The sequence below is a fragment of the Zeus faber genome (genome assembly GCF_960531495.2).
Source record: "Zeus faber genome assembly, chromosome: 12".
NCBI lineage: Eukaryota > Metazoa > Chordata > Actinopteri > Zeiformes > Zeidae > Zeus > Zeus faber.
The window spans coordinates 31,612,040-31,634,538 of record NC_137196.1 but is presented as its reverse complement, the minus strand read 5'-3'; the positions used below and the strand labels follow the sequence as shown (position 1 = coordinate 31,634,538).

Here is a 22,499-nt window from a genome sequence, read left to right as displayed (position 1 = left end):
TGTGTGTGTTACTGTGTGTGTTACTGTGTGTGTTACTGTGTGTGTCACTGTGTGTGTGTTACTGTGTGTGTTACTGTGTGTGTGTTACTGTGTGTGTTACTGTGTGTGTGTTACTGTGTGTGTGTTACTGTGTGTGTTACTGTGTGTGTGTGTTACTGTGTGTCTGTTACTGTGTGTGTGTTACTGTGTGTGTTACTGTGTGTCTGTTACTGTGTGTGTGTTACTGTGTGTGTGTTACTGTGTGTGTGTGTTACTGTGTGTGTGTTACTGTGTGTGTGTGTTACTGTGTGTGTGTTACTGTGTGTGTTACTGTGTGTGTGCTACTGTGTGTGTGTTACTGTGTGTGTGTTACTGTGTGTGTTACTGTGTGTGTTACTGTGTGTGTGTTACTGTGTGTGTTACTGTGTGTGTTACTGTGTGTGTGTGTTACTGTGTGTGTGTGTTACTGTGTGTGTTACTGTGTGTGTGTTACTGTGTGTGTGTTACTGTGTGTGTGTGTTACTGTGTGTGCTACTGTGTGTGTGTTACTGTGTGTGTGTTACTGTGTGTGTGTTACTGTGTGTGTTACTGTGTGTGTTACTGTGTGTGTGTTAGTGTGTGTGTTAGTGTGTGTGTTACTGTGTGTGTTACTGTGTGTGTGTTACTGTGTGTGCCACTGTGTGTGTGTTACTGTGTGTGTTACTGTGTGTGTGACTGTGTGTGTGTTACTGTGTGTGTTACTGTGTGTGTTACTGTGTGTGTGTGTTACTGTGTGTGTTACTGTGTGTGTGTTACTGTGTGTGTTACTGTGTGTGTTACTGTGTGTGTGCTACTGTGTGTGTTACTGTGTGTGTGCTACTGTGTGTGTGTTACTGTGTGTGTGTGTGTTACTGTGTGTGTTACTGTGTGTTACTGTGTGTGTGTTACTGTGTGTGTTTGTGTGTGTTACTGTGTGTGTTACTGTGTGTGTGCTACTGTGTGTGTTACTGTGCGTGTGTGTTACTGTGTGTGTTACTGTGTGTTACTGTGTGTGTGTTACTGTGTGTGTGTGTTACTGTGTGTGTTACTGTGTGTGTGTTACTGTGTGTGTGTTACTGTGTGTGTTACTGTGTGTGTGTTACTGTATGTGTGTGTTACTGTGTGTGTTACTGTGTGTGTTACTGTGTGTGTGTTACTGTGTGTGTGTGTTATTGTGTGTGTGTGTGTGTTACTGTGTGTGTTACTGTGTGTGTGTTACTGTGTGTGTTACTGTGTGTGTGTTACTGTGTGTCTGTTACTGTGTGTGTGTTACTGTGTTACTGTGTGTGTTACTGTGTGTGTGTTACTGTGTGTGTTACTGTGTGTGTGTGTTACTGTGTGTGTGTTTCTGTGTGTGTGTTACTGTGTTACTGTGTGTGTTACTGTGTGCGTTACTGTGTGTGTGTTACTGTGTGTGTGTTACTGTGTGTGTGTGTTACTGTGTGTGTGTTACTGTGTGTGTTACTGTGTGTGTGTTACTGTGTGTGTTACTGTGTGTGTATATATATATATATATGTATAAAATATATGTATATATATAGTGTGTTTTATATACACATATATGTATAAAATATATGTATATATATAGTGTGTTTTATATACACATATATGTATAAAATATATGTATATATATTTATTTATGTATTTTTGTATATATGTTTATTTTTTTGTCTACTGCTGTAGTTTCCGGGGCAACCGGCGGAGCAGCGGATGTTTCGTCAGAGAGTGAGGCGGGGACTCGACGAAGTGGCTAACGTTAGCTAGCCACTTCGTGGTGCTCTACTATTACTCTACTAACTGTTGTTAGTGTTGCTCCACTTTTACTCTACTAACTGTTGTTTGACCATTGTTTCTTGTTGTTTGCTGTGCGTTCTGACACTAAGTGAGATTTGCGGTTTGCCGTGTCCCTTCCACCGTCATGCAGTAGAATTGAGCATCAGTCATATTTTAAAAGCAGCTCCAAGTCCAGAGAGAAAAGCCACAGGATCATTGTGGAATTCATCAAAACAACACGTTTGATGAGAGTTTGAGGTTTAAAAGTGCAGCTCACACTCCAGACCAGAGGGTGGAGGTAACACAGCCAATACACTGGTTGACAACCACCGTTAAAAGCAAGAAGAAGAAGAAGAAGAAACAATGGCCGAGCAGCTCCCGCTTCTCACTGTTTCTGTCCAAGAGCGAATGGTTGCTGCGGTTGAAGAGGTTTTATTAGTCTGTGAAAAGGTAAAAGTAGCTAAAGAAGTGAGAGTTTTATTGAGCGAGAAACTGGCAGCAGCAGACAAAGACATTGTCAGACATTTAGAAGAATCTGTGGTGGATTGTGAGAACAGACTGGGGCGCTCGAACCAGGAGCTCTGCAGGCTGAACAAACTACTGTATTTAATACTGACACCTGAAGTCAAGCTACACAGAGCAGGTCTGTATGAAGAGACACTACTTTATGACATACATCTATCTGTCTGTCTGTCTGTATGAAGAGACACTACTTTATTACATACATCTATCTGTCTGTCTGTCTGTATGAAGAGACACTACTTTATTACATACATCTATCTGTCTGTCTGTCTGTATGAAGAGACACTACTTTATGACATACATCTATCTGTCTGTCTGTCTGTATGAAGAGACACTACTTTATGACATACATCTATCTGTCTGTCTGTCTGTATGAAGAGACACTACTTTATGACATACATCTATCTGTCTGTCTGTCTGTATGAAGAGACACTACTTTATTACATACATCTATCTGTCTGTCTGTCTGTATGAAGAGACACTACTTTATTACATACATCTATCTGTCTGTCTGTCTGTATGAAGAGACACTACTTTATGACATACATCTATCTGTCTGTCTGTCTGTATGAAGAGACACTACTTTATGACATACATCTATCTGTCTGTCTGTCTGTCTGTATGAAGAGACACTACTTTATGACATACATCTATCTGTCTGTCTGTCTGTATGAAGAGACACTACTTTATGACATACATCTATCTGTCTGTCTGTCTGTATGAAGACACTCTACTTTATTACATACATCTATCTGTCTGTCTGTCTGTCTGTCTGTATGAAGACACTCTACTTTATGACATACATCTATCTATCTGTCTGTCTGTATGAAGACACTCTACTTTATTACATACATCTATCTGTCTGTCTGTATGAAGACACTCTACTTTATTACATACATCTGTCTGTCTGTCTGTATGAAGACACTCTACTTTATTACATACATCTATCACTCAAGGGCCCTCAAGACGTAACAGGGAGTCCTCAGCAAAACCATTAATAGTTAAACTTCACCATCATTCTTTTAACAAGACCATACAACCATTAGAGCATGTGCACTAATGACTGTTTGGCTCATAGTTTCACTGTTATCTCTCTCACTGTAGTATAGGAAGGTTTAGAAGTTTGGACTCAATCATATCTAACAATAAAACCTTCTCAGACTGGGGTCCCACAGACACAATCGTATCAAATAGTTTGTGACTTAATACGTATTAAATTGAGGATCCTTGATATGAGAAGTGGTGAAAATGGTGAATCTAGATCTAGAATCTAGCTGTTGTAATGTGTTGTGTATTTGTACATCAAAACTTTAAGCCGTGATACTTCGACCATTGTGTAACTTTACCAAGATCTGGAAAACACACTTTAGCTTCCACTACATAAGTGTTTTGAGGAAAAGCATTGTGTCATGATGTTTGTTGAGGCTTTGGTGGCGCTGAATGTGTGACTATGAAAGAGCCCTCTGACCTCAGCTTGGACACACTATCCTAGTTTTCTTCACTGACTGTGTGTCTGTATTTCAGTGTTGCCTCCAGACCTCCAGCAGCTCTCTGTCTGTAAAGAGGAGCTTCCCTCTGAGCAGCAGGAGTGGAGCCCCAGTCTGGTCAAGGTGGAGCCAGAGCCTCCACACATTAAAGAGGAAGAGGAGGACCTCTGGACCGAGTTCCCATTCCTTCCTGTCTGTGTGAAGAGTGAAAGTGATGAAGAGCGTGCTCAGTGGTCCCAGGTTGATCAAAGCCAAACTGAGGAGAACACAGAGGCAGAACCTGTAGCCAGCACCTCAACTGAACAGATGAATCCAGAAACTGGTGGAGAGGACTGTGGAATATCAGAAGCAGCTGGGAGCTTAGATCCAGCTCCTGTTTCAGAACCAACTTGTGATGAGAAGCTCCTCTCTCCAGACTCTTCTGAAACTGAAGATAGTGATGAAGATTGGATGGAGACCAGACAATGTCAGTCAGGTAACGTCTTGTTGTTTTCTTGAAACAATTTGTGCTGTTTTATTTCCACATGGCTGGTTGACTGGATCAATTTTGGAAGGTTACGATATCCTCAATTTTGCCAAGTTTAATTATATTAAAACGAAATAATATAAACACTACAAACATTCACAATACTAATTAAACCTTATTGACATGCAGTTTGGTTAAATAATAGGTTTACCCCTATTTTCTGAAGGTACAGTGCTTTTACAGGCTTTATACTTAACATCCTGAATTATTCATATCCTCTCTGACTTTTTCTTTGTATTCCATACTTTTCTTTCTCTTCCTTTCTTTTCTTTCTTTCTTCCAGGAGTGAAATCCCAGTTGGACGAGACAGACTTTTCATCAAGTGAACTCAAAATTCATGAACGTATCCACACAGGATACAAGGGACTGTACCACTGTCAACAGTGTGGGAAAGGATTCAGACATTCAGGGAGTCTCAAGGTACATCAGCGTAATCACACAGGAGAACGGCCGTACAAATGTCAACAATGTGGGAAAGGATTCAGTAGATCAGGATCTCTCAAGGATCATCAGCGTGTTCACACAGGAGAACGGCCGTACAAATGTCAGCTGTGTGGGAAAGGATTCACCCAATCGGGGAGTCTAAAGGTACATCAGGTTATTCACACAGGAGAAGAGCCGTACAAATGTCAACAATGTGGAAAAGGATTCAAACATTCGGTATCTCTCAAGTTACATCAAGTTATGCACACAGGAGAACGTCCGTACAAATGTCAACAGTGTGGCAAAGGATTCAGGGACTCTGGATCTCTCAAGACACATCAGCGTATTCACACAGGAGAACGGCCGTACAAATGTCAACAGTGTGGGAAAGGATTCTGTAGATCAGAACATCTCAAGGTACATCAGGTTATTCACACAGGAGAACGGTCATATATATGTCAACAGTGTGGGAAAGGATTCAGTAGATCAGAACATCTCAAGGTACATCAGCGTATTCACACAGGAGAACTGCTCTACAAATGTTTACAATGTGGGAAAGGATTCAGTAGATCAGGATCTCTCAAGGATCATCAGCGAGTTCACACAGGAGAACGGCCCTACAAATGTCAGCTGTGTGGGAAAGGATTCACACAATCATGGAGTCTCAAGGAACATCAGGTAATTCACACAGGAGAACGGCTATACAAATGTCAACAGTGTGGGAAAGATTTCAAGCATTCAGGATCTCTCAAGTTACATCAGGTTATTCACACAGGAGACAAGCCGCACAAATGTCAACAGTGTGGCAAAGGATTCAGGTACTCAAGATCTCTCAAGACACATCAGCGTATTCACACAGGAGAACGGCCGTACAAATGTCAACAGTGCGGGAAAGGATTCACAAACTCATCAGATCTCAAGAAACATCAACTCATTCACACGGGAGAACGGCCGTACAAATGTCAACAATGTGGGCAAGGATTTAATCGATCGGGGAGTCTCAAACAACATCAGCGTATTCACACAGGAGAATGGCCGTACAAATGTCAACAATGTGGGAAAGGATTCATTAGATCAGAACGTCTCAAGAAACATCAGCGTATTCACACAGTAGAGAAGCCGTACAAATGTCAACATTGCGGGATAGGGTTCAATCGATCAGGATCTCTCAAGAAACATCAGCATACCCACACACAATAATGGCTGTATCAATTTCAACAGTAAAACAAAAAAAGGATTATAGGAACCCTAACTAGCACATTTTCTTTGATCTTCCAATCGGACCTCACTGTCTCACAGCCGCTAGCAGGGAGCCTGGACATAGTTGACATAGTTACTTGAGTAATGCAGTAGTGCAAATACCTGCGATGCCATTTGTGTGTACCATGGGAGATTATATGTATTTTAGAAAATCAAAACAATACAAACGTTTTGAAGCACAGGATTGTGTCTGACCCCAATTGCATCTTAAAGCATGTTATTTTGCCATAAGTGGGTAGCTCGGCAAAGGTTTCAGCGGAAAATACTAATTTTTGCTCGGCCTAAGAAAACAGTAAGTAAGAAAACACTTAAAACTGTAAAAATTGAGCACAATTCAATCTATAAGGTTAAACATTGTCTGGAAAAAAAAATGAAATACAAGTTGAGCGTACAACCTTATTTATTCATTTTCAGACCATCAAAATAGTGCCAAACGGGTTCTGTTTTTTTTAAGATGTCAGCGTTGTCCCACTGTCCACCGCTGGTTTACCCTGTGAGGTGAACGGGCCAATGTGTTAATGTTAATGTGTTATTAATGGATTCTTCTTTTTTTCAGGAAGACATGACATTTCAGTGCAAATGATGTCAATATGTAATATATATGTTTACATGATTAAAATAATACTAAGTAAGCAAGGGTAGCAACGTTTAATCGACTAGTCGACTAATCACTCACATCCCTACTTGACTCCAGCTCGTCTTTTGTTTTTGTTAGTTTTTTTTGGTATTTTCTTTGCCATGGTATGTTCTAGTCCAACTTATATAGTGGCCCATAATGTAAAATATAAATTGTCATGGAAATTCCACTGCGTAGTCAGGGAGATAAACATTACTATGGGGAACAAACTGAGACCCTCGTTAAGTTAGCTCAAACAAAATGTATTTTGCAAAATAGGAGAGAAAAATCTCTCTCTCTCTCTCTATCTACATCTTGTAACTACGTCCCTAGTTCTGTGATTCGTCTCTTGTCCTGTGACCACGCCCCTAGTTTCCTCTCTTGTACAATAATTCATGAAGTTACAGTTAGGGCGCTTTCACATTTTGGTGAAAGATAGATCTGGTGCGAGATAAGTATTTTTTTAATATAATAAAAAAAAGAAAGTGCAATCCCTGATGTGCAATGTGTCAAGATATGTGCAATACACTTTGTACCATCTGGTTCCTATTTATGGTGATTTTATTTTTATTTGTATGTTTCTATATGTTTTATATTGTTCATAGTGTGTACTTGATATGCTCTTTATTTTCTGCTGTCCCCTTTTTGCTGCTGGAACGATGTAAATTTCCCCGTCGTGGGACTAATAAAGGTTTATCTTATCGGAGCGAGCATGTACAGCTGCCAGTTGTGTTTCACTACCATGAATGTCTCTTTGTGAGAGGAACAGAGAAGCACTGTCTGAAGTAGATCAGCAGTGACTGGGAACTGAAAGGAGTATTGTGGATGTCTCAAAACGTATGCACCTGGCTTTACTCAAGCAACCAAAAGTACCGGTGTGTGTGTGCGAACATCATGTTGTCTTATCTCTACAGACAAACTGGAGCTGAAGGGAGTGTGGTGCGGCCTTCACCACCTGGAGAATAACAAGGTACAGACTCCAAGGGTAGTGTGATCGCCTGCTTATTTAAGAAAACATCAATTACTTTTGGTCACATTGATCCGTTTTCTTAATGGAACATCAGGGGCAGATTTTGCCATTTTAGGGCCAAAGGCAAACACAGGCGTGGGGCCCTCCACATCCCCTGTCCTCCTGCTTGTAACTTCTTCTCTTCACCAGTCTTCACACAACAATGATGTCCAGATAAAAAAGGTGAAAAAACACAACAAAACATATTGAGTTTAACAAATGCCGCCACTGTATATGATCGCTGTCGATAAGATTGTACGTGGTTGTCCATTCAGTATGATGGAGGATCTGTCATTGGTTGTCATCGTATACCTTGGTTTTCCAGCAGGTTCTCTGATAGAAGTTGATTTTGCCCACAACTCCAAAATGCAACTCATCCAATATAAGATCTTGCACAGAGCTCAAATCACCAACTCAAAATGTTCAAAATGTTTTTTGTGGATAAAGACGTTTGCTCTCACTGTTCCCTTAAAACCACCAGAGATGTGGCCTCCTTCGGTGGGGGGCGGACTGCTGTCGTCACACCGGGTTGCCGGGGTACCAGCCCTCTGGCGCTCTTGGTGTGCAGGGCGCTCGTCGCTGTGGGAGTCTGCCGGCGTCTGTTCTGCGGTCCGCATGCTCGGAGGCTGGGGGCTGACCAGGGGCCTGATGGGGCCACGGAGCTGCCCGTCATGGCGGAGGCGCGTGGCAGGCTGCTCTGTGCCCATGGCTGGTCTCTGTAGGTTGGGTTCCACTAGGTACGGGAGGTGAGCGTGCTAGGGCCTGGTTGAGTCTGGGGTGGGCTCTGCGTGGTTTCTCCCCGGCCTCCTGTGCCGCAACAGCAAGGTCTCTTTCCCATTCCATGGTAGGTAAAGATAAAGTGTCACTGTTTTAAATAAAAGTTTGCATATACTGGAAAAAGTTTTTCTTTTAAAGTGACAGATATTAGTAAGATGTTCAGCCATTGGAGGTGGTTGTCGGATGTTGTTCATCTATTTGATTTGAACTTCTAGAGACTGCTGTAGTTGGAAGAATTGAAGGAAGCTGTGGCCACGATATTATTACATAACATTACATTTAGTCATTTAGCAGACGCTTTTATCCAAAGCGACTTACAAGGGAGAATAACATTCAAGCTACAACATTATACCTTTGGGTTGAGGTTGGGAAGGATGTAAGTGAATTGTTTTCAAAAATGTTTTCCACATGAGTCATTCCTTGTCAAGACCTGAAGATGAGTGGTCTGTTTTTATCCAGAAGATCTGGGTTTTGCAATAGTGGCGTGAATTTGTTTGCAGATAGTGTGACCACTGAGTTTGAGGAATGTCCACCAGGCTGACAGAGTTGTTGTGATGAATGGGTTTGTAAAGCAATAATCTTTCCTTATTGATTGAGTAAGGAAAGGGAGATCAGATATTGATATCTCCTGATATTCTGTTTGTTCAATGTCTCTCCATCCATGGCACAGTTGTTGCTCCGGTTGTAACCATTGAGTTGTAAAGTGAAGATGGTTCGCTAAATAGTAGTATCTGAAGTTTGGGCCTGCTAGGCCTCCACAGACTTAATTGTCGGTTTCTTGTATTTCCAATAAAATGTATTGACTATCGAGTCTAGAGTATTAAACCAATGTAATGTTGGTTGCACTGGGGTCATTGAAAATGATGGTGGGAAGAATTTAAAGAGAAGACTCGGGCAGAGGCCGGAAATGTAAGTAGTGAGGACAGGTGGAACAGAGCACTTTGTGAAATGTTCACATTGGCTGCAGATGAGTTCATACCAAAAACACAAGGTCCAAAGGAACGTCAGCCTGTACCGTGGTGGAAGGATGCGTGTCATCTCACTGTACAAGGTCCAAATAAAGCACACAGGTGGATGAGGAACAGTCCATTGGAAAGCCATGCAACCGCATATAGAAAACTCAGGGCAAAGGCCAGGAGGGTTATAAAGGAAGCAAAGAGAGAAAGCTGCCGCACATTTTTCAGTACGTTAGGAATGCAAACAGAGGTTAGGAGTTATGGGTCTTGGATTGGTTGCTTGGTCAGCATGGAAAAGGCTTCTGTGGAAAGGCAGAAACTGTGAATTGTGCTTTGATGGAACGCATTGACTATCACACAGAGAGAAGCTTCATGGTACCTCGCCTCGTTTCGAAGTACAGAAAGGAATTTGGCAGTGTTGTCCAGCCAGTCCAGGACTATTCATTTTAACATCAGAAATGTTGGTTGTTGTGATGAAGAACTGTGAGAACTTGAAAAACAACGTATTTAGAACAGAACTGGTGATATGTCCGTTTGTGGACGACACAACGCTGCTGCTCAAGGCTCAACACCAGATTCCTGTTGCCGGGTAGAACACAGACCTCTTCACAAAGGCCTCTGGACCAATCCTCAATATCCAAACATGTGAAGTGCTGTCGATTCATGAACACACGCAGCACGTCATCTATGATATACCTGTTGGAAGTGTGGTCAAATACCTTGGTTTTGATATAACAAGAGATCAGAAGGAATGTGAAGTGCTTCATTTGACAAACAAAGATGAATGTAAAGGTAAAAGGCAATGTTTGGCTGCAGAGAAATGGATTTATTTCATTTTGAACGTGTCACCAAAATAGAATCTCTGGAGGTGTTCACCCTGCATCTTCATGAGTTCACACTTTAAGTCGAGAAAGCAACTCAACTTCAGTCGAATATGGAAGAATGGAACTCACCGGATGAGAAAACAGCTGTCACTGTCCAACAGCTCTGTGAAGGTGGACTGAGGGCAGTGGACCTTGAAGGTATAAATGGAAGTTTCAAACTGAACTGGCTGAAACCATGTGTTCCATCCTCTGCAGTGTCCGGCGCATATTTCCTCAAACTGTATTTGACAAGATGGCTGCGAGAGGATTGATCCTACAATGTGATTACAACGTCACCAAACTGCCTCTTAAGCTTTCTCAACATCGCAGACAGATTTGACTTTTTTGGAAATTATAGGACAATCACAACTTCACAGCCCATAATACACCTTTATGGAACAACAGACATACACTTGACAAAAGAAAGTCAATTTTTAATAGGAAGTGGAGGGACAGGATGTTTGGTGTGTAATGGACCTGCACATGCACATGGGGATGTGTTACCTTGTAAATATGACCTTGACTGCAACCTGAAAGAACTGCTCTCTCTGATCGATACATTCCTCTGTGGTTGTACCCGAGTCCAGTCCCACCTCCCACACCCTTTACAAATGGAATTCCCTGTCTTCATTCTCACTCATTCACAAGGTCTATTTAAGTATGTTTTGTATTTTTAGAGCTTATTGTGCGTAATCACCGGGTGTCATGACATTTCACTCCATGAATGTATGACCGTATGTACATGTATGTGACTAATAACCTCTTGAACTTGAACAAACCCTTTCCGTCCTGCTCAGTCTTGAAGAAACAATATTTAGAATATTTTTGACCAACCAACAGAATGTAAAGTGAGAAGGAAGTTCTTCACAGCGCCACTTCCACCCAAAACAAAAGAAACTCACAACAAAGTCATGAAGGATTTCCATCCATCCAGTGGATTTTGAAGGTCGACGTTTGGTTTTGGGAGCAGTGAACGTGTTTTGTGTCAAGGTGATGTTGGAACTACGCAGCATATCTATGTCTTAGTTGTTTTGGAAAACAATTCATAGAAAGTTTAAGCAGCGAAACCGCAGCGATGTCCGTTACAGGTCATATCGTCTTATTTTTGGTATTTTATTACAAGACAGAACATTGCAGCTAATGGTCAGTGGTTTACTATTTTAAGCCAAAGTCTTCATTCATAAAGCTACATTTATAAAGACTCCGCCCCTATTCACATGTTACTATAATAAAACTCAACTCTGTGTTAAATCACTGAAATGAATGGAATCTTAAAAAGTCATAAAAACGAACAATCACAAAGTCAATTTATTATTTATGATTTATTTGTTTAACGGTTATTTTATGTTTTATTCTGCTTAATTAATTGTTTTTTTAAAACCAGTTTGGTTTTGTCTGTGAATATGCTTAATGTCTGTTCATCAAAGTTTATAATGGTAAGGATTTCTTTACTGTTTGAAATTTCAATTTGTGAATAAATGAATAAAAATAATAGAAAAACCTTTCCAGCCCAGGAAGTCATGCAGTAGAATTGAGCATCAGTCATATTTTAAAAGCAGCTCCAAGTCCAGAGAGAAAAGCCACAGGATCATTGTGGAATTCATCAAAACAACACGTTTGATGAGAGTTTGAGGTTTAAAAGTGCAGCTCACACTCCAGACCAGAGGGTGGAGGTAACACAGCCAATACACTGGTTGACAACCACCGTTAAAAGCAAGAAGAAGAAGAAGAAGAAGAAACAATGGCCGAGCAGCTCCCGCTTCTCACTGTTTCTGTCCAAGAGCGAATGGTTGCTGCGGTTGAAGAGGTTTTATTAGTCTGTGAAAAGGTAAAAGTAGCTAAAGAAGTGAGAGTTTTATTGAGCGAGAAACTGGCAGCAGCAGACAAAGACATTGTCAGACATTTAGAAGAATCTGTGGTGGATTGTGAGAACAGACTGGGGCGCTCGAACCAGGAGCTCTGCAGGCTGAACAAACTACTGTATTTAATACTGACACCTGAAGTCAAGCTACACAGAGCAGGTCTGTATGAAGAGACACTACTTTATTACATACATCTATCTGTCTGTCTGTCTGTATGAAGAGACACTACTTTATGACATACATCTATCTGTCTGTCTGTCTGTATGAAGAGACACTACTTTATGACATACATCTATCTGTCTGTCTGTCTGTATGAAGAGACACTACTTTATGACATACATCTATCTGTCTGTCTGTCTGTCTGTATGAAGAGACACTACTTTATGACATACATCTATCTGTCTGTCTGTCTGTATGAAGAGACACTACTTTATTACATACATCTATCTGTCTGTCTGTCTGTATGAAGAGACACTACTTTATGACATACATCTATCTGTCTGTCTGTCTGTATGAAGAGACACTACTTTATTACATACATCTATCTGTCTGTCTGTCTGTATGAAGAGACACTACTTTATGACATACATCTATCTGTCTGTCTGTCTATATGAAGAGACACTACTTTATTACATACATCTATCTGTCTGTCTGTCTGTATGAAGAGACACTACTTTATGACATACATCTATCTGTCTGTCTGTCTGTATGAAGAGACACTACTTTATGACATACATCTATCTGTCTGTCTGTCTGTATGAAGAGACACTACTTTATGACATACATCTATCTGTCTGTCTGTCTGTATGAAGAGACACTACTTTATGACATACATCTATCTGTCTGTCTGTCTGTATGAAGAGACACTACTTTATGACATACATCTGTCTGTCTGTCTGTCTGTATGAAGAGACACTACTTTATGACATACATCTATCTGTCTGTCTGTCTGTATGAAGAGACACTACTTTATGACATACATCTATCTGTCTGTCTGTCTGTATGAAGAGACACTACTTTATGACATACATCTATCTGTCTGTCTGTCTGTATGAAGAGACACTACTTTATGACATACATCTATCTGTCTGTCTGTCTGTATGAAGAGACACTACTTTATGACATACATCTATCTGTCTGTCTGTCTGTATGAAGAGACACTACTTTATTACATACATCTATCTGTCTGTCTGTCTGTATGAAGAGACACTACTTTATTACATACATCTATCTGTCTGTCTGTCTGTATGAAGAGACACTACTTTATGACATACATCTATCTGTCTGTCTGTCTGTATGAAGAGACACTACTTTATGACATACATCTATCTGTCTGTCTGTCTGTATGAAGAGACTACTTTATGACATACATCTATCTGTCTGTCTGTCTGTATGAAGAGACACTACTTTATTACATACATCTATCTGTCTGTCTGTCTGTATGAAGAGACACTACTTTATGACATACATCTATCTGTCTGTCTGTATGAAGAGACACTACTTTATGACATACATCTATCTGTCTGTCTGTCTGTATGAAGAGACACTACTTTATGACATACATCTATCTGTCTGTCTGTCTGTATGAAGAGACACTACTTTATGACATACATCTATCTGTCTGTCTGTCTGTATGAAGAGACACTACTTTATGACATACATCTATCTGTCTGTCTGTCTGTATGAAGAGACACTACTTTATGACATACATCTATCTGTCTGTCTGTCTGTATGAAGAGACACTACTTTATGACATACATCTATCTGTCTGTCTGTCTGTATGAAGAGACACTACTTTATGACATACATCTATCTGTCTGTCTGTCTGTATGAAGAGACACTACTTTATGACATACATCTATCTGTCTGTCTGTCTGTATGAAGAGACACTACTTTATGACATACATCTATCTGTCTGTCTGTCTGTATGAAGAGACACTACTTTATGACATACATCTATCTGTCTGTCTGTCTGTATGAAGAGACACTACTTTATGACATACATCTATCTGTCTGTCTGTCTGTATGAAGAGACACTACTTTATGACATACATCTATCTGTCTGTCTGTCTGTATGAAGAGACACTACTTTATGACATACATCTATCTGTCTGTCTGTCTGTATGAAGAGACACTACTTTATGACATACATCTATCTGTCTGTCTGTCTGTATGAAGAGACACTACTTTATGACATACATCTATCTGTCTGTCTGTCTGTATGAAGAGACACTACTTTATTACATACATCTATCTGTCTGTCTGTCTGTATGAAGAGACACTACTTTATGACATACATCTATCTGTCTGTCTGTCTGTATGAAGAGACACTACTTTATGACATACATCTATCTGTCTGTCTGTCTGTCTGTATGAAGAGACACTACTTTATGACATACATCTATCTGTCTGTCTGTCTGTATGAAGAGACACTACTTTATTACATACATCTATCTGTCTGTCTGTCTGTATGAAGAGACACTACTTTATGACATACATCTATCTGTCTGTCTGTCTGTCTGTATGAAGAGACACTACTTTATTACATACATCTGTCTGTCTGTCTGTATGAAGACACTCTACTTTATTATATACATCTGTCTGTCTGTCTGTATGAAGACACTATACTTTATTACATACATCTGTCTGTGTCTGTATGAAGAGACACTACTTTATTACATACATCTATCTGTCTGTCTGTCTGTCTGAAGAGACACTACTTTATTACATACATCTATCTGTCTGTCTGTCTGTCTGAAGAGACACTACTTTATTACATACATCTATCTGTCTGTCTGTCTGTATGAAGAGACACTACTTTATGACATACATCTATCTGTCTGTCTGTCTGTATGAAGAGACACTACTTTATTACATACATCTATCTGTCTGTCTGTCTGTATGAAGAGATACTACTTTATTACATACATCTGTCTGTCTGTCTGTATGAAGACACTCTACTTTATTACATACATCTATCTGTCTGTCTGTATGAAGACACTCTACTTTATTACATACATCTATCTGTCTGTCTGTATGAAGACACTCTACTTTATTACATACATCTATCTGTCTGTCTGTATGAAGACACTCTACTTTATTACATACATCTGTCTGTCTGTCTGTATGAAGACACTCTACTTTATTACATACATCTGTCTGTCTGTCTGTATGAAGACACTCTACTTTATTACATCTATCTATCTGTCTGTCTGTATGAAGACACTCTACTTTATTACATACATCTATCACTCAAGGGCCCTCAAGACGTAACAGGGAGTCCTCAGCAAAACCATTAATAGTTAAACTTCACCATCATTCTTTTAACAAGACCATACAACCATTAGAGCATGTGCACTAATGACTGTTTGGCTCATAGTTTCACTGTTATCTCTCTCACTGTAGTATAGGCAGGTTTAGAAGTTTGGACTCAATCATATCTAACAATAAAACCTTCTCAGACTGGGGTCCCACAGACACAATCGTATCAAATAGTTTGTGACTTAATACGTATTAAATTGAGGATCCTTGATATGAGAAGTGTTGAAAATGGTGAATCTAGATCTAGAATCTAGCTGTTGTAATGTGTTGTGTATTTGTACATCAAAACTTTAAGCCGTGATACTTTGACCATTGTGTAACTTTACCAAGATCTGGAAAACACACTTTAGCTTCCACTACATAAGTGTTTTGAGGAAAAGCATTGTGTCATGATGTTTGTTGAGGCTTTGGTGGCGCTGAATGTGTGACTATGAAAGAGCCCTCTGACCTCAGCTTGGACACACTATCCTAGTTTTCTTCACTGACTGTGTGTCTGTATTTCAGTGTTGCCTCCAGACCTCCAGCAGCTCTCTGTCTGTAAAGAGGAGCTTCCCTCTGAGCAGCAGGAGTGGAGCCCCAGTCTGGTCAAGGTGGAGCCAGAGCCTCCACACATTAAAGAGGAAGAGGAGGACCTCTGGACCGAGTTCCCATTCCTTCCTGTCTGTGTGAAGAGTGAAAGTGATGAAGAGCGTGCTCAGTGGTCCCAGGTTGATCAAAGCCAAACTGAGGAGAACACAGAGGCAGAACCTGTAGCCAGCACCTCAACTGAACAGATGAAACCAGAAACTGGTGGAGAGGACTGTGGAATATCAGAAGCAGCTGGGAGCTTAGATCCAGCTCCTGATTCAGAACCAACTTGTGATGAGAAGCTCCTCTCTCCAGACTCTTCTGAAACTGAAGATAGTGATGAAGATTGGATGGAGACCAGAGAACATCAGTCAGGTAATGTCTTGTTGTTTTCTCCAAACAATTTGTGCTGTTTAATCATCTCACCATCGCTGGTTGACTGGATAGATTTTGGCAGGTTATGACATCCTCAATATTGCAGAATTAAATAATAATAAAACATAATTATATAATCACCACAGACATTATTGATATTCGTAGCTTGGTTCAATAAAAGGTTTTCGTACGGCACCAAATTTTTCTCTGTTAGGGATCCGGTCAAGTGAACCCAAAAGCAGGACACACATTGTGCAGATGTGCAGACAGACAGGGAATCAGGAATAGGCAACAGAAGGAACAGGCAGGGAATCAGGACCGAGAGTTGGAGGCACACACCCAGGGAAACAGGCAGGAACACAAGCTGAACACGAGCGACGATGGGACCAGGACGGAGTGAACGGGAGCAGGTTAAATACAAAAGGAGTGACGAGGACGATGAAGACAAATGGTGAGATGAGTGACTGGGCACAGGTGTGCAGTGACAGGGATGTGAGACCAGACAGACAGAGGGAACTAGAGAGGGCTAGAGGGAGACGGAGACAGATAGACTTCGAGCAGACAGGGGGAGCCAGTGACAGACAGACAGGGACCTAAAGGCAGACAGACAGGGGATCAAGGCAGGGCAGAATCCTGACAATTTCAATACTCGCCAACGCACAGTACAGTAGCCGCCAGCAGAAAACAATCTTCCGCGAGCACGTTTCTGCGCCGCCTGCCCGGACGTCACGGTGACAAGTGCTCAACACTCGCTGGTGTCAAGTTGGCTTTGGTGGCGGCGGAATAGATGGTGGCTGATGTCCCTGCTTCTTTGAATGGTCCCTTTGAATACTATAGAAGGTATCAGAAGATGTAGTTAAAATGCACAGTGATTGTATATGTCCACAGTCAATTTTATTGGATGGTTTTTTTTCTGTTTGTTTTTAAAAATAAAAATGTTGAGAAAACTATTTTTCAAACCAGAAAAGAAAAGCAAGAAACCTTTTTATATTTTAGTAATTCCATATGCTGTGCACTGGCTATACCAGCATAGAGCAGTGACTTGGTAAACATTGTTTAGTCTGTTAACACACTTGGAAGTTTGATTCATCATGAATTAAGATATATAGCCAGTGCACAGCATGTGGAATTACTAAAATATATAAGCAGCCAGTTACCTTTCTGGAGAAACCACCCACTCCTCCAAATATCACAATGTTGTATCTGGGAAGCAATTGAGTATAAAATACTATTCATATATAACAAAAACTATTCCACTATACAATGAAATCACAGTCAATGTGGAGTTAGAAAGGGATCTCCTTTTTGAGAGCTTTACAAAGGTTTCTTACATTTATTTTGTCTTTTGTCTTGATCGATTTGTTTCTTGACTTTATTTTTTTTGTTAAATAAAACAAATAACATATAATAACATTTACTGCGGACATATGCAATAATTATGCATTTTGACTTCTTCTGATACGTTCTATAGTATTCATAGACCCGAGACATCAGCCACTCTCTGTTCTGTCACCGCCCCCAAAGTCTCAAAAGTCAACTTGACAGTGAGTGAGTGTTGAACAATTTAGAGGGCATGGAGCAATTGCGAGTGTGTGGGGAGGGTCGAGCTTGCGCTTGTCATTGCTCCATGCTCCCAGGACTGCATTTGTGCACAGGGAGCAGAAATGCGCTCGTGGAGGATTTTCTGATTGCAAGTTTTGAGACAAATTTGATGCCATATGTTTACTTCATCTTTTGACTATTTTCTCAAGGTACAGTGCTTTACAGGATTTTTTACTTAACATCCTAAATCATTCATACCCTCTCTGAAATGTTCTTTGTATTCCATATTTTTTTTCTTTCTCTCCCTTTCTTTCTGTTTTTTTCTTTCTTTCTTCCAGGAGTGAAATCCCAGTTGGACGAGACAGACTTTTCATTAACTGAACTCAAAATCCATGAACGGATCCACACAGGATACGAAGGACTGTACCACTGTCAACAGTGTGGGAAAGGATTCAAACAGTCAGGAAACCTTAAGACACATCAGCGTATTCACACAGGAGACAAGCCGTACAAATGTCAGCTGTGTGGGAAAGGGTTCAGACAATCGGGGAATCTCAAGACACATCAGCGTATTCACACAGGAGAACGGCCGTTCAAATGTCAGCTGTGTGGGAAAGGATTCAATCGATCGGAACATCTCAAGGAACATCAGGTTATTCACACAGGAGACAAGCCGTACAAATGTCAACAATGTGGGAAAGGATTCAGACAGTCAGGTAATCTCAAGGTGCATCAGCGTATTCACACGGGGGACAAGCCGTACAAATGTCAGTTGTGTGGGAAAGGATTCAGACATTCGGTAAATCTCAAGACACATCAGTGTATTCACACAGGTGAACGGCCGTACAAATGTCAGCTGTGTGGGAAAGGATTCAATCTATCAGAAAAACTCAAGGTACATCAGCGTATTCACACAGGAGAACGGCCGTACAAATGTCAACAGTGTGGGAAAGAATTCAGTCAATCAGGATCTCTGAAGAAACATCAGCGTACTCACACAGGAGAACGGCCATATCAGTGTCAACAATGTGGGAAAGGCTTCAGTAGATCAGGGAATCTTGAAAGACACCAACGTATTCACACAGGAGAACGGCCGTACAAATGTCAACAGTGTGGGAAAGGATTCAGGGAATCAGAAAAACTCAAGGTACATCAGCGTACTCACACAGGAGAACGGCCGTACAAATGTCAACAGTGTGGGAAAGGATTCAGTCGATCAGGGAATCTCAAGGAACATCTGGTTATTCACACAGGAGACAAACCGTACAAATGTCAACAGTGTGGGAAAGGATTCAGTAGATCAGGATTTCTCAAGGAACATCAGCATATTCACACAGGAGAACGGCCGTTCAAATGTCAGCTGTGTGGGAAAGGATTCAGTCGATCGGGAGATTTCGAAAGACATCAGCGTATTCACACAGGAGAGCGGCCGTACAAATGTCAGCTGTGTGGGAAAGGATTCAATCAATCAGAAAAACTCAAGGTACATCAGCGTACTCACACAGGAGAACGGCCGTACAAATGTCAACAGTGTGGGAAAGGATTCAGTCAATCAGGATCTCTGAAGAAACATCAGCGTACTCACACAGGAGAACGGCTGTATCAATTTCAACAGTAAAACAAAAATAGGGTTTATTGGAACCATAAAATGCACAGGTTTTTTTAATTTATTTATTTTTTTACTTAGTTTCATATTCTCAATTTTACCTCCTGTTTTTTCAAATGTTCAGCTGTATCTATATGGTTTGGAGATAACAAACAAAAGAACTTCACTTCAGCTTGAAGTATTTATTGTAATGGTGAGAATAAACCAAAGGTACAAATTAAAAAAAATTAAATAAAAAGGGTGTTTGTGTGTGTGCGCATAAAGAGATAAGATGATTTGGAAGACAAAGCTACATGTATGATTCAGAATGTGTAGAAAGTTTCATCGCCTCACTGTATTAATAAAGCCGTGGCTTTATCTTTTTCAAGTCTCAATGTTATTTGTTCAATCTAACACATTTTCCATATTTTCTCAGTCCGTATGTCTTGGAGTCAGGTTTTAACCACCTAATTGTGATGCATTTAATTGCTGTTATTGGCAATATTTGTTAAATATATTTTTTGCCTTCTGGTATTACTCCCAGTCGTGACACCTTTGGATCTTTTGAGAAGTTTTGGTGTAATATTTCTTTAAGGGTCTCAAACACCGCTTTTCGAAATGTTCTTAATTTATGGATATTGCTTCCAATTTGTGTACCACAATTTCTCCAACATTTACTTGTGCGTTGGGCCCCTTTCAGCCACTTTTTCTGTCTGGAAAAAAAAAATAAAAAAATCGTAATTACCTTCTATTTTTATTCCCTCAATGGATTTGATTTGGTTGCTAGATGTGCGTCAATTGTGAGAGAAAAATGCAGATGATAAATTCTTTGAATGATGTTTCACATGTTTTTTTTTATAGGACAATAGCCTTTCAGTATGTTACGTAGCTTTTAAAACACATTGCCTTGGGGTTTCAATGAGTCCTTTAGAGCTCCCACGAAGAGACTATTTCAGATAATCCCACACTGTATTGGAAAGACTTGATCACATTCCATCTTCACTCAACCTTGTGTGGAGATAAGGATAACCCCAGAGTGCTTGACAGAGCATTGTGGTTTGTTTTATAGCACAGCAAGATTGTACCAGTGACCTGAGTTTGACTGTTAAATCATTGTTGGAGAGAAACACCTGGGGATATGATTGGGGGTCCTGTAGCTGTCCAATGGTACACAATCTTTCATCGGTGTAAAATCCCCTTCAACAGAAGCAAGGGAGGACTGATCAGATCACTGTTTTTAAGTACTCTGTATCCTTCTCTTTATTCTGCAGAATAAATATCTTTAAAACTCTGTTTGTTTTCCCGTAGCCGGCAGATTAACCTCACAGACCACGCGGTGAGACTTCTCCAACAACTTGGCGACAATGATGAGATTCTCTGTTTGGCTCTGCTGGACCTCTTCATGTCCAGTTTGTGTGCTTAACGGCAGTCAAGGCCCGACTGTAAGACATCCAAGTAGAAGTAGTCTGGATGTGACAGCAGATCCACCAGAGACAGAACGACATCCCCAACAAATTATAGGTGACGACCTACTGAGATATTGTACCGATCAGGGATGATCGTAGGAAAAAGCTTTGAGTAAGCTTAAAGTTTGCATCGATCTAGCCGGGGTCTCAAACTCAACTTACCTGGGGGCCGCTGGAGGTAGAGTCTGGGTGAGGCTGGGCCGCATCAAGTATTACACAAAGAAAGGGTTTCACGTATTGCAAAAAGAAATACAACTTCTTTTCCCTTTCCTATTGCAACACTATGCTGTCTTTATGAGGTCACTGATAACTCTTGTTGAGTCCGCCCACTTCCTAAGTCCTCTGTACCTTGCATTGGGTGACAGGATATATTTTCCTTCCACTTAGTGTCACTCCGGAATCACGTTTCAACCAAGTGACTAACGCGTTGGCTAACTTGTCAACAAACACCACCGGAAGCTGTCACGAGCCTGAGCTATGGTAGCCCATAAGTGATAAAAAAATATATAAAACACCCAGGGCAACGACTCGGCAAAAAGGTGCGTGTGAGAAAAACGCGCGGGCCGCACTAACACTAAACATTGATGTCAAGTAGGGGGCCACAAAATATCGTCCCGCGGGCCGCGAGTTTGAGACCCCTGATAGAGGATCGTTGAATAAGCTTTGTTAAGCTCAGAAATCCACCCCTCTCTCTTGGAGGACAGTGAAGAAGGGCAGTGGATATATCGGTCTGGAGGACCGTGGATGAAGTGGCCAATTTTGCATCAATCAAGAGAGATTGGGGTTTTTGTTTGTTAATTTTTTTTAATCAATAATAAAGTCGACATTACTGAATTCATAATTATTAAACTATAGGTAGGTAGTAATCTAGGTATAGATTACTCTTGACCCCTCTGTAGCAAAACGTTGAGGGTAGGTGAGGAACTTCTGGTGTTGTCAGAATAAAAGAAAATAAATGTATAACTAAGTAAAATTGATAATAATAATAAATAATGCCTCCTGATGGTTGTGTGGTGTATTGGGACACAGGTTTGGAAATAAAGACAACTCATGTCTCAGTCTCATGTGATTTAAAAAAATAAAAATACTAATAAAATAAATTATATGTATATATGTGTGAGTGTGGGTGTTTGTGTGTGGGTGTCTTTCACATTTTTTATTCTATTTTTTTTTTTTGTTTATACTAGGTAGTCCAGCTATGCGACTTAATTTCTTACTAGTTTTAGTAAGTTTTGAATAGTTAGGAAAAGGACGGAGTTCAAGGGCCCATTGTGTGGTTGGCTTTTGTGTTTACTATTTGCAGTGTGTTGGAGAAATTCTCCCTGCGTGGTCAGTGAGGTTGATCTGCCCACTAGAGGAAAACAAACTGAGAATATTACAGATATTTATTCTGCAGAATAAAGAGAATGATTAAGAGTTGCTTCAAAGCAGTGTTCTTCATTAGTTTGCCTCTGCTTCTGTTGAAGAGGGTTTCACACTGATGAGAGTTTGTGTGTCACTGGACTATGCCCCCTCAATCATATCCCCGGGTGTTGCCCTCATATAGTGATTTAACAATCAAACTCTTGTCAC

At 40.5% G+C, this 22,499-nt stretch overlaps 1 protein-coding gene across 1 annotated transcript; it reads left to right on the top strand.

Moving 5' to 3' along the window:
- Nucleotides 1–10,280: 10,280 nt before the first annotated feature.
- LOC307237776 (uncharacterized protein) lies at nucleotides 10,281–20,021 on the top strand (the record flags this gene model as incomplete). The annotated part of the gene is made up of 3 exons (XM_080010539.1): nucleotides 10,281–10,368; nucleotides 15,909–16,334; nucleotides 18,215–20,021. 3 exons carry the CDS (start codon nucleotides 10,281–10,283, stop codon nucleotides 19,492–19,494), a joined length of 1,794 nt encoding a protein of 597 aa, XP_079866665.1. The 3' UTR covers nucleotides 19,495–20,021.
- Nucleotides 20,022–22,499: the final 2,478 nt, after the last annotated feature.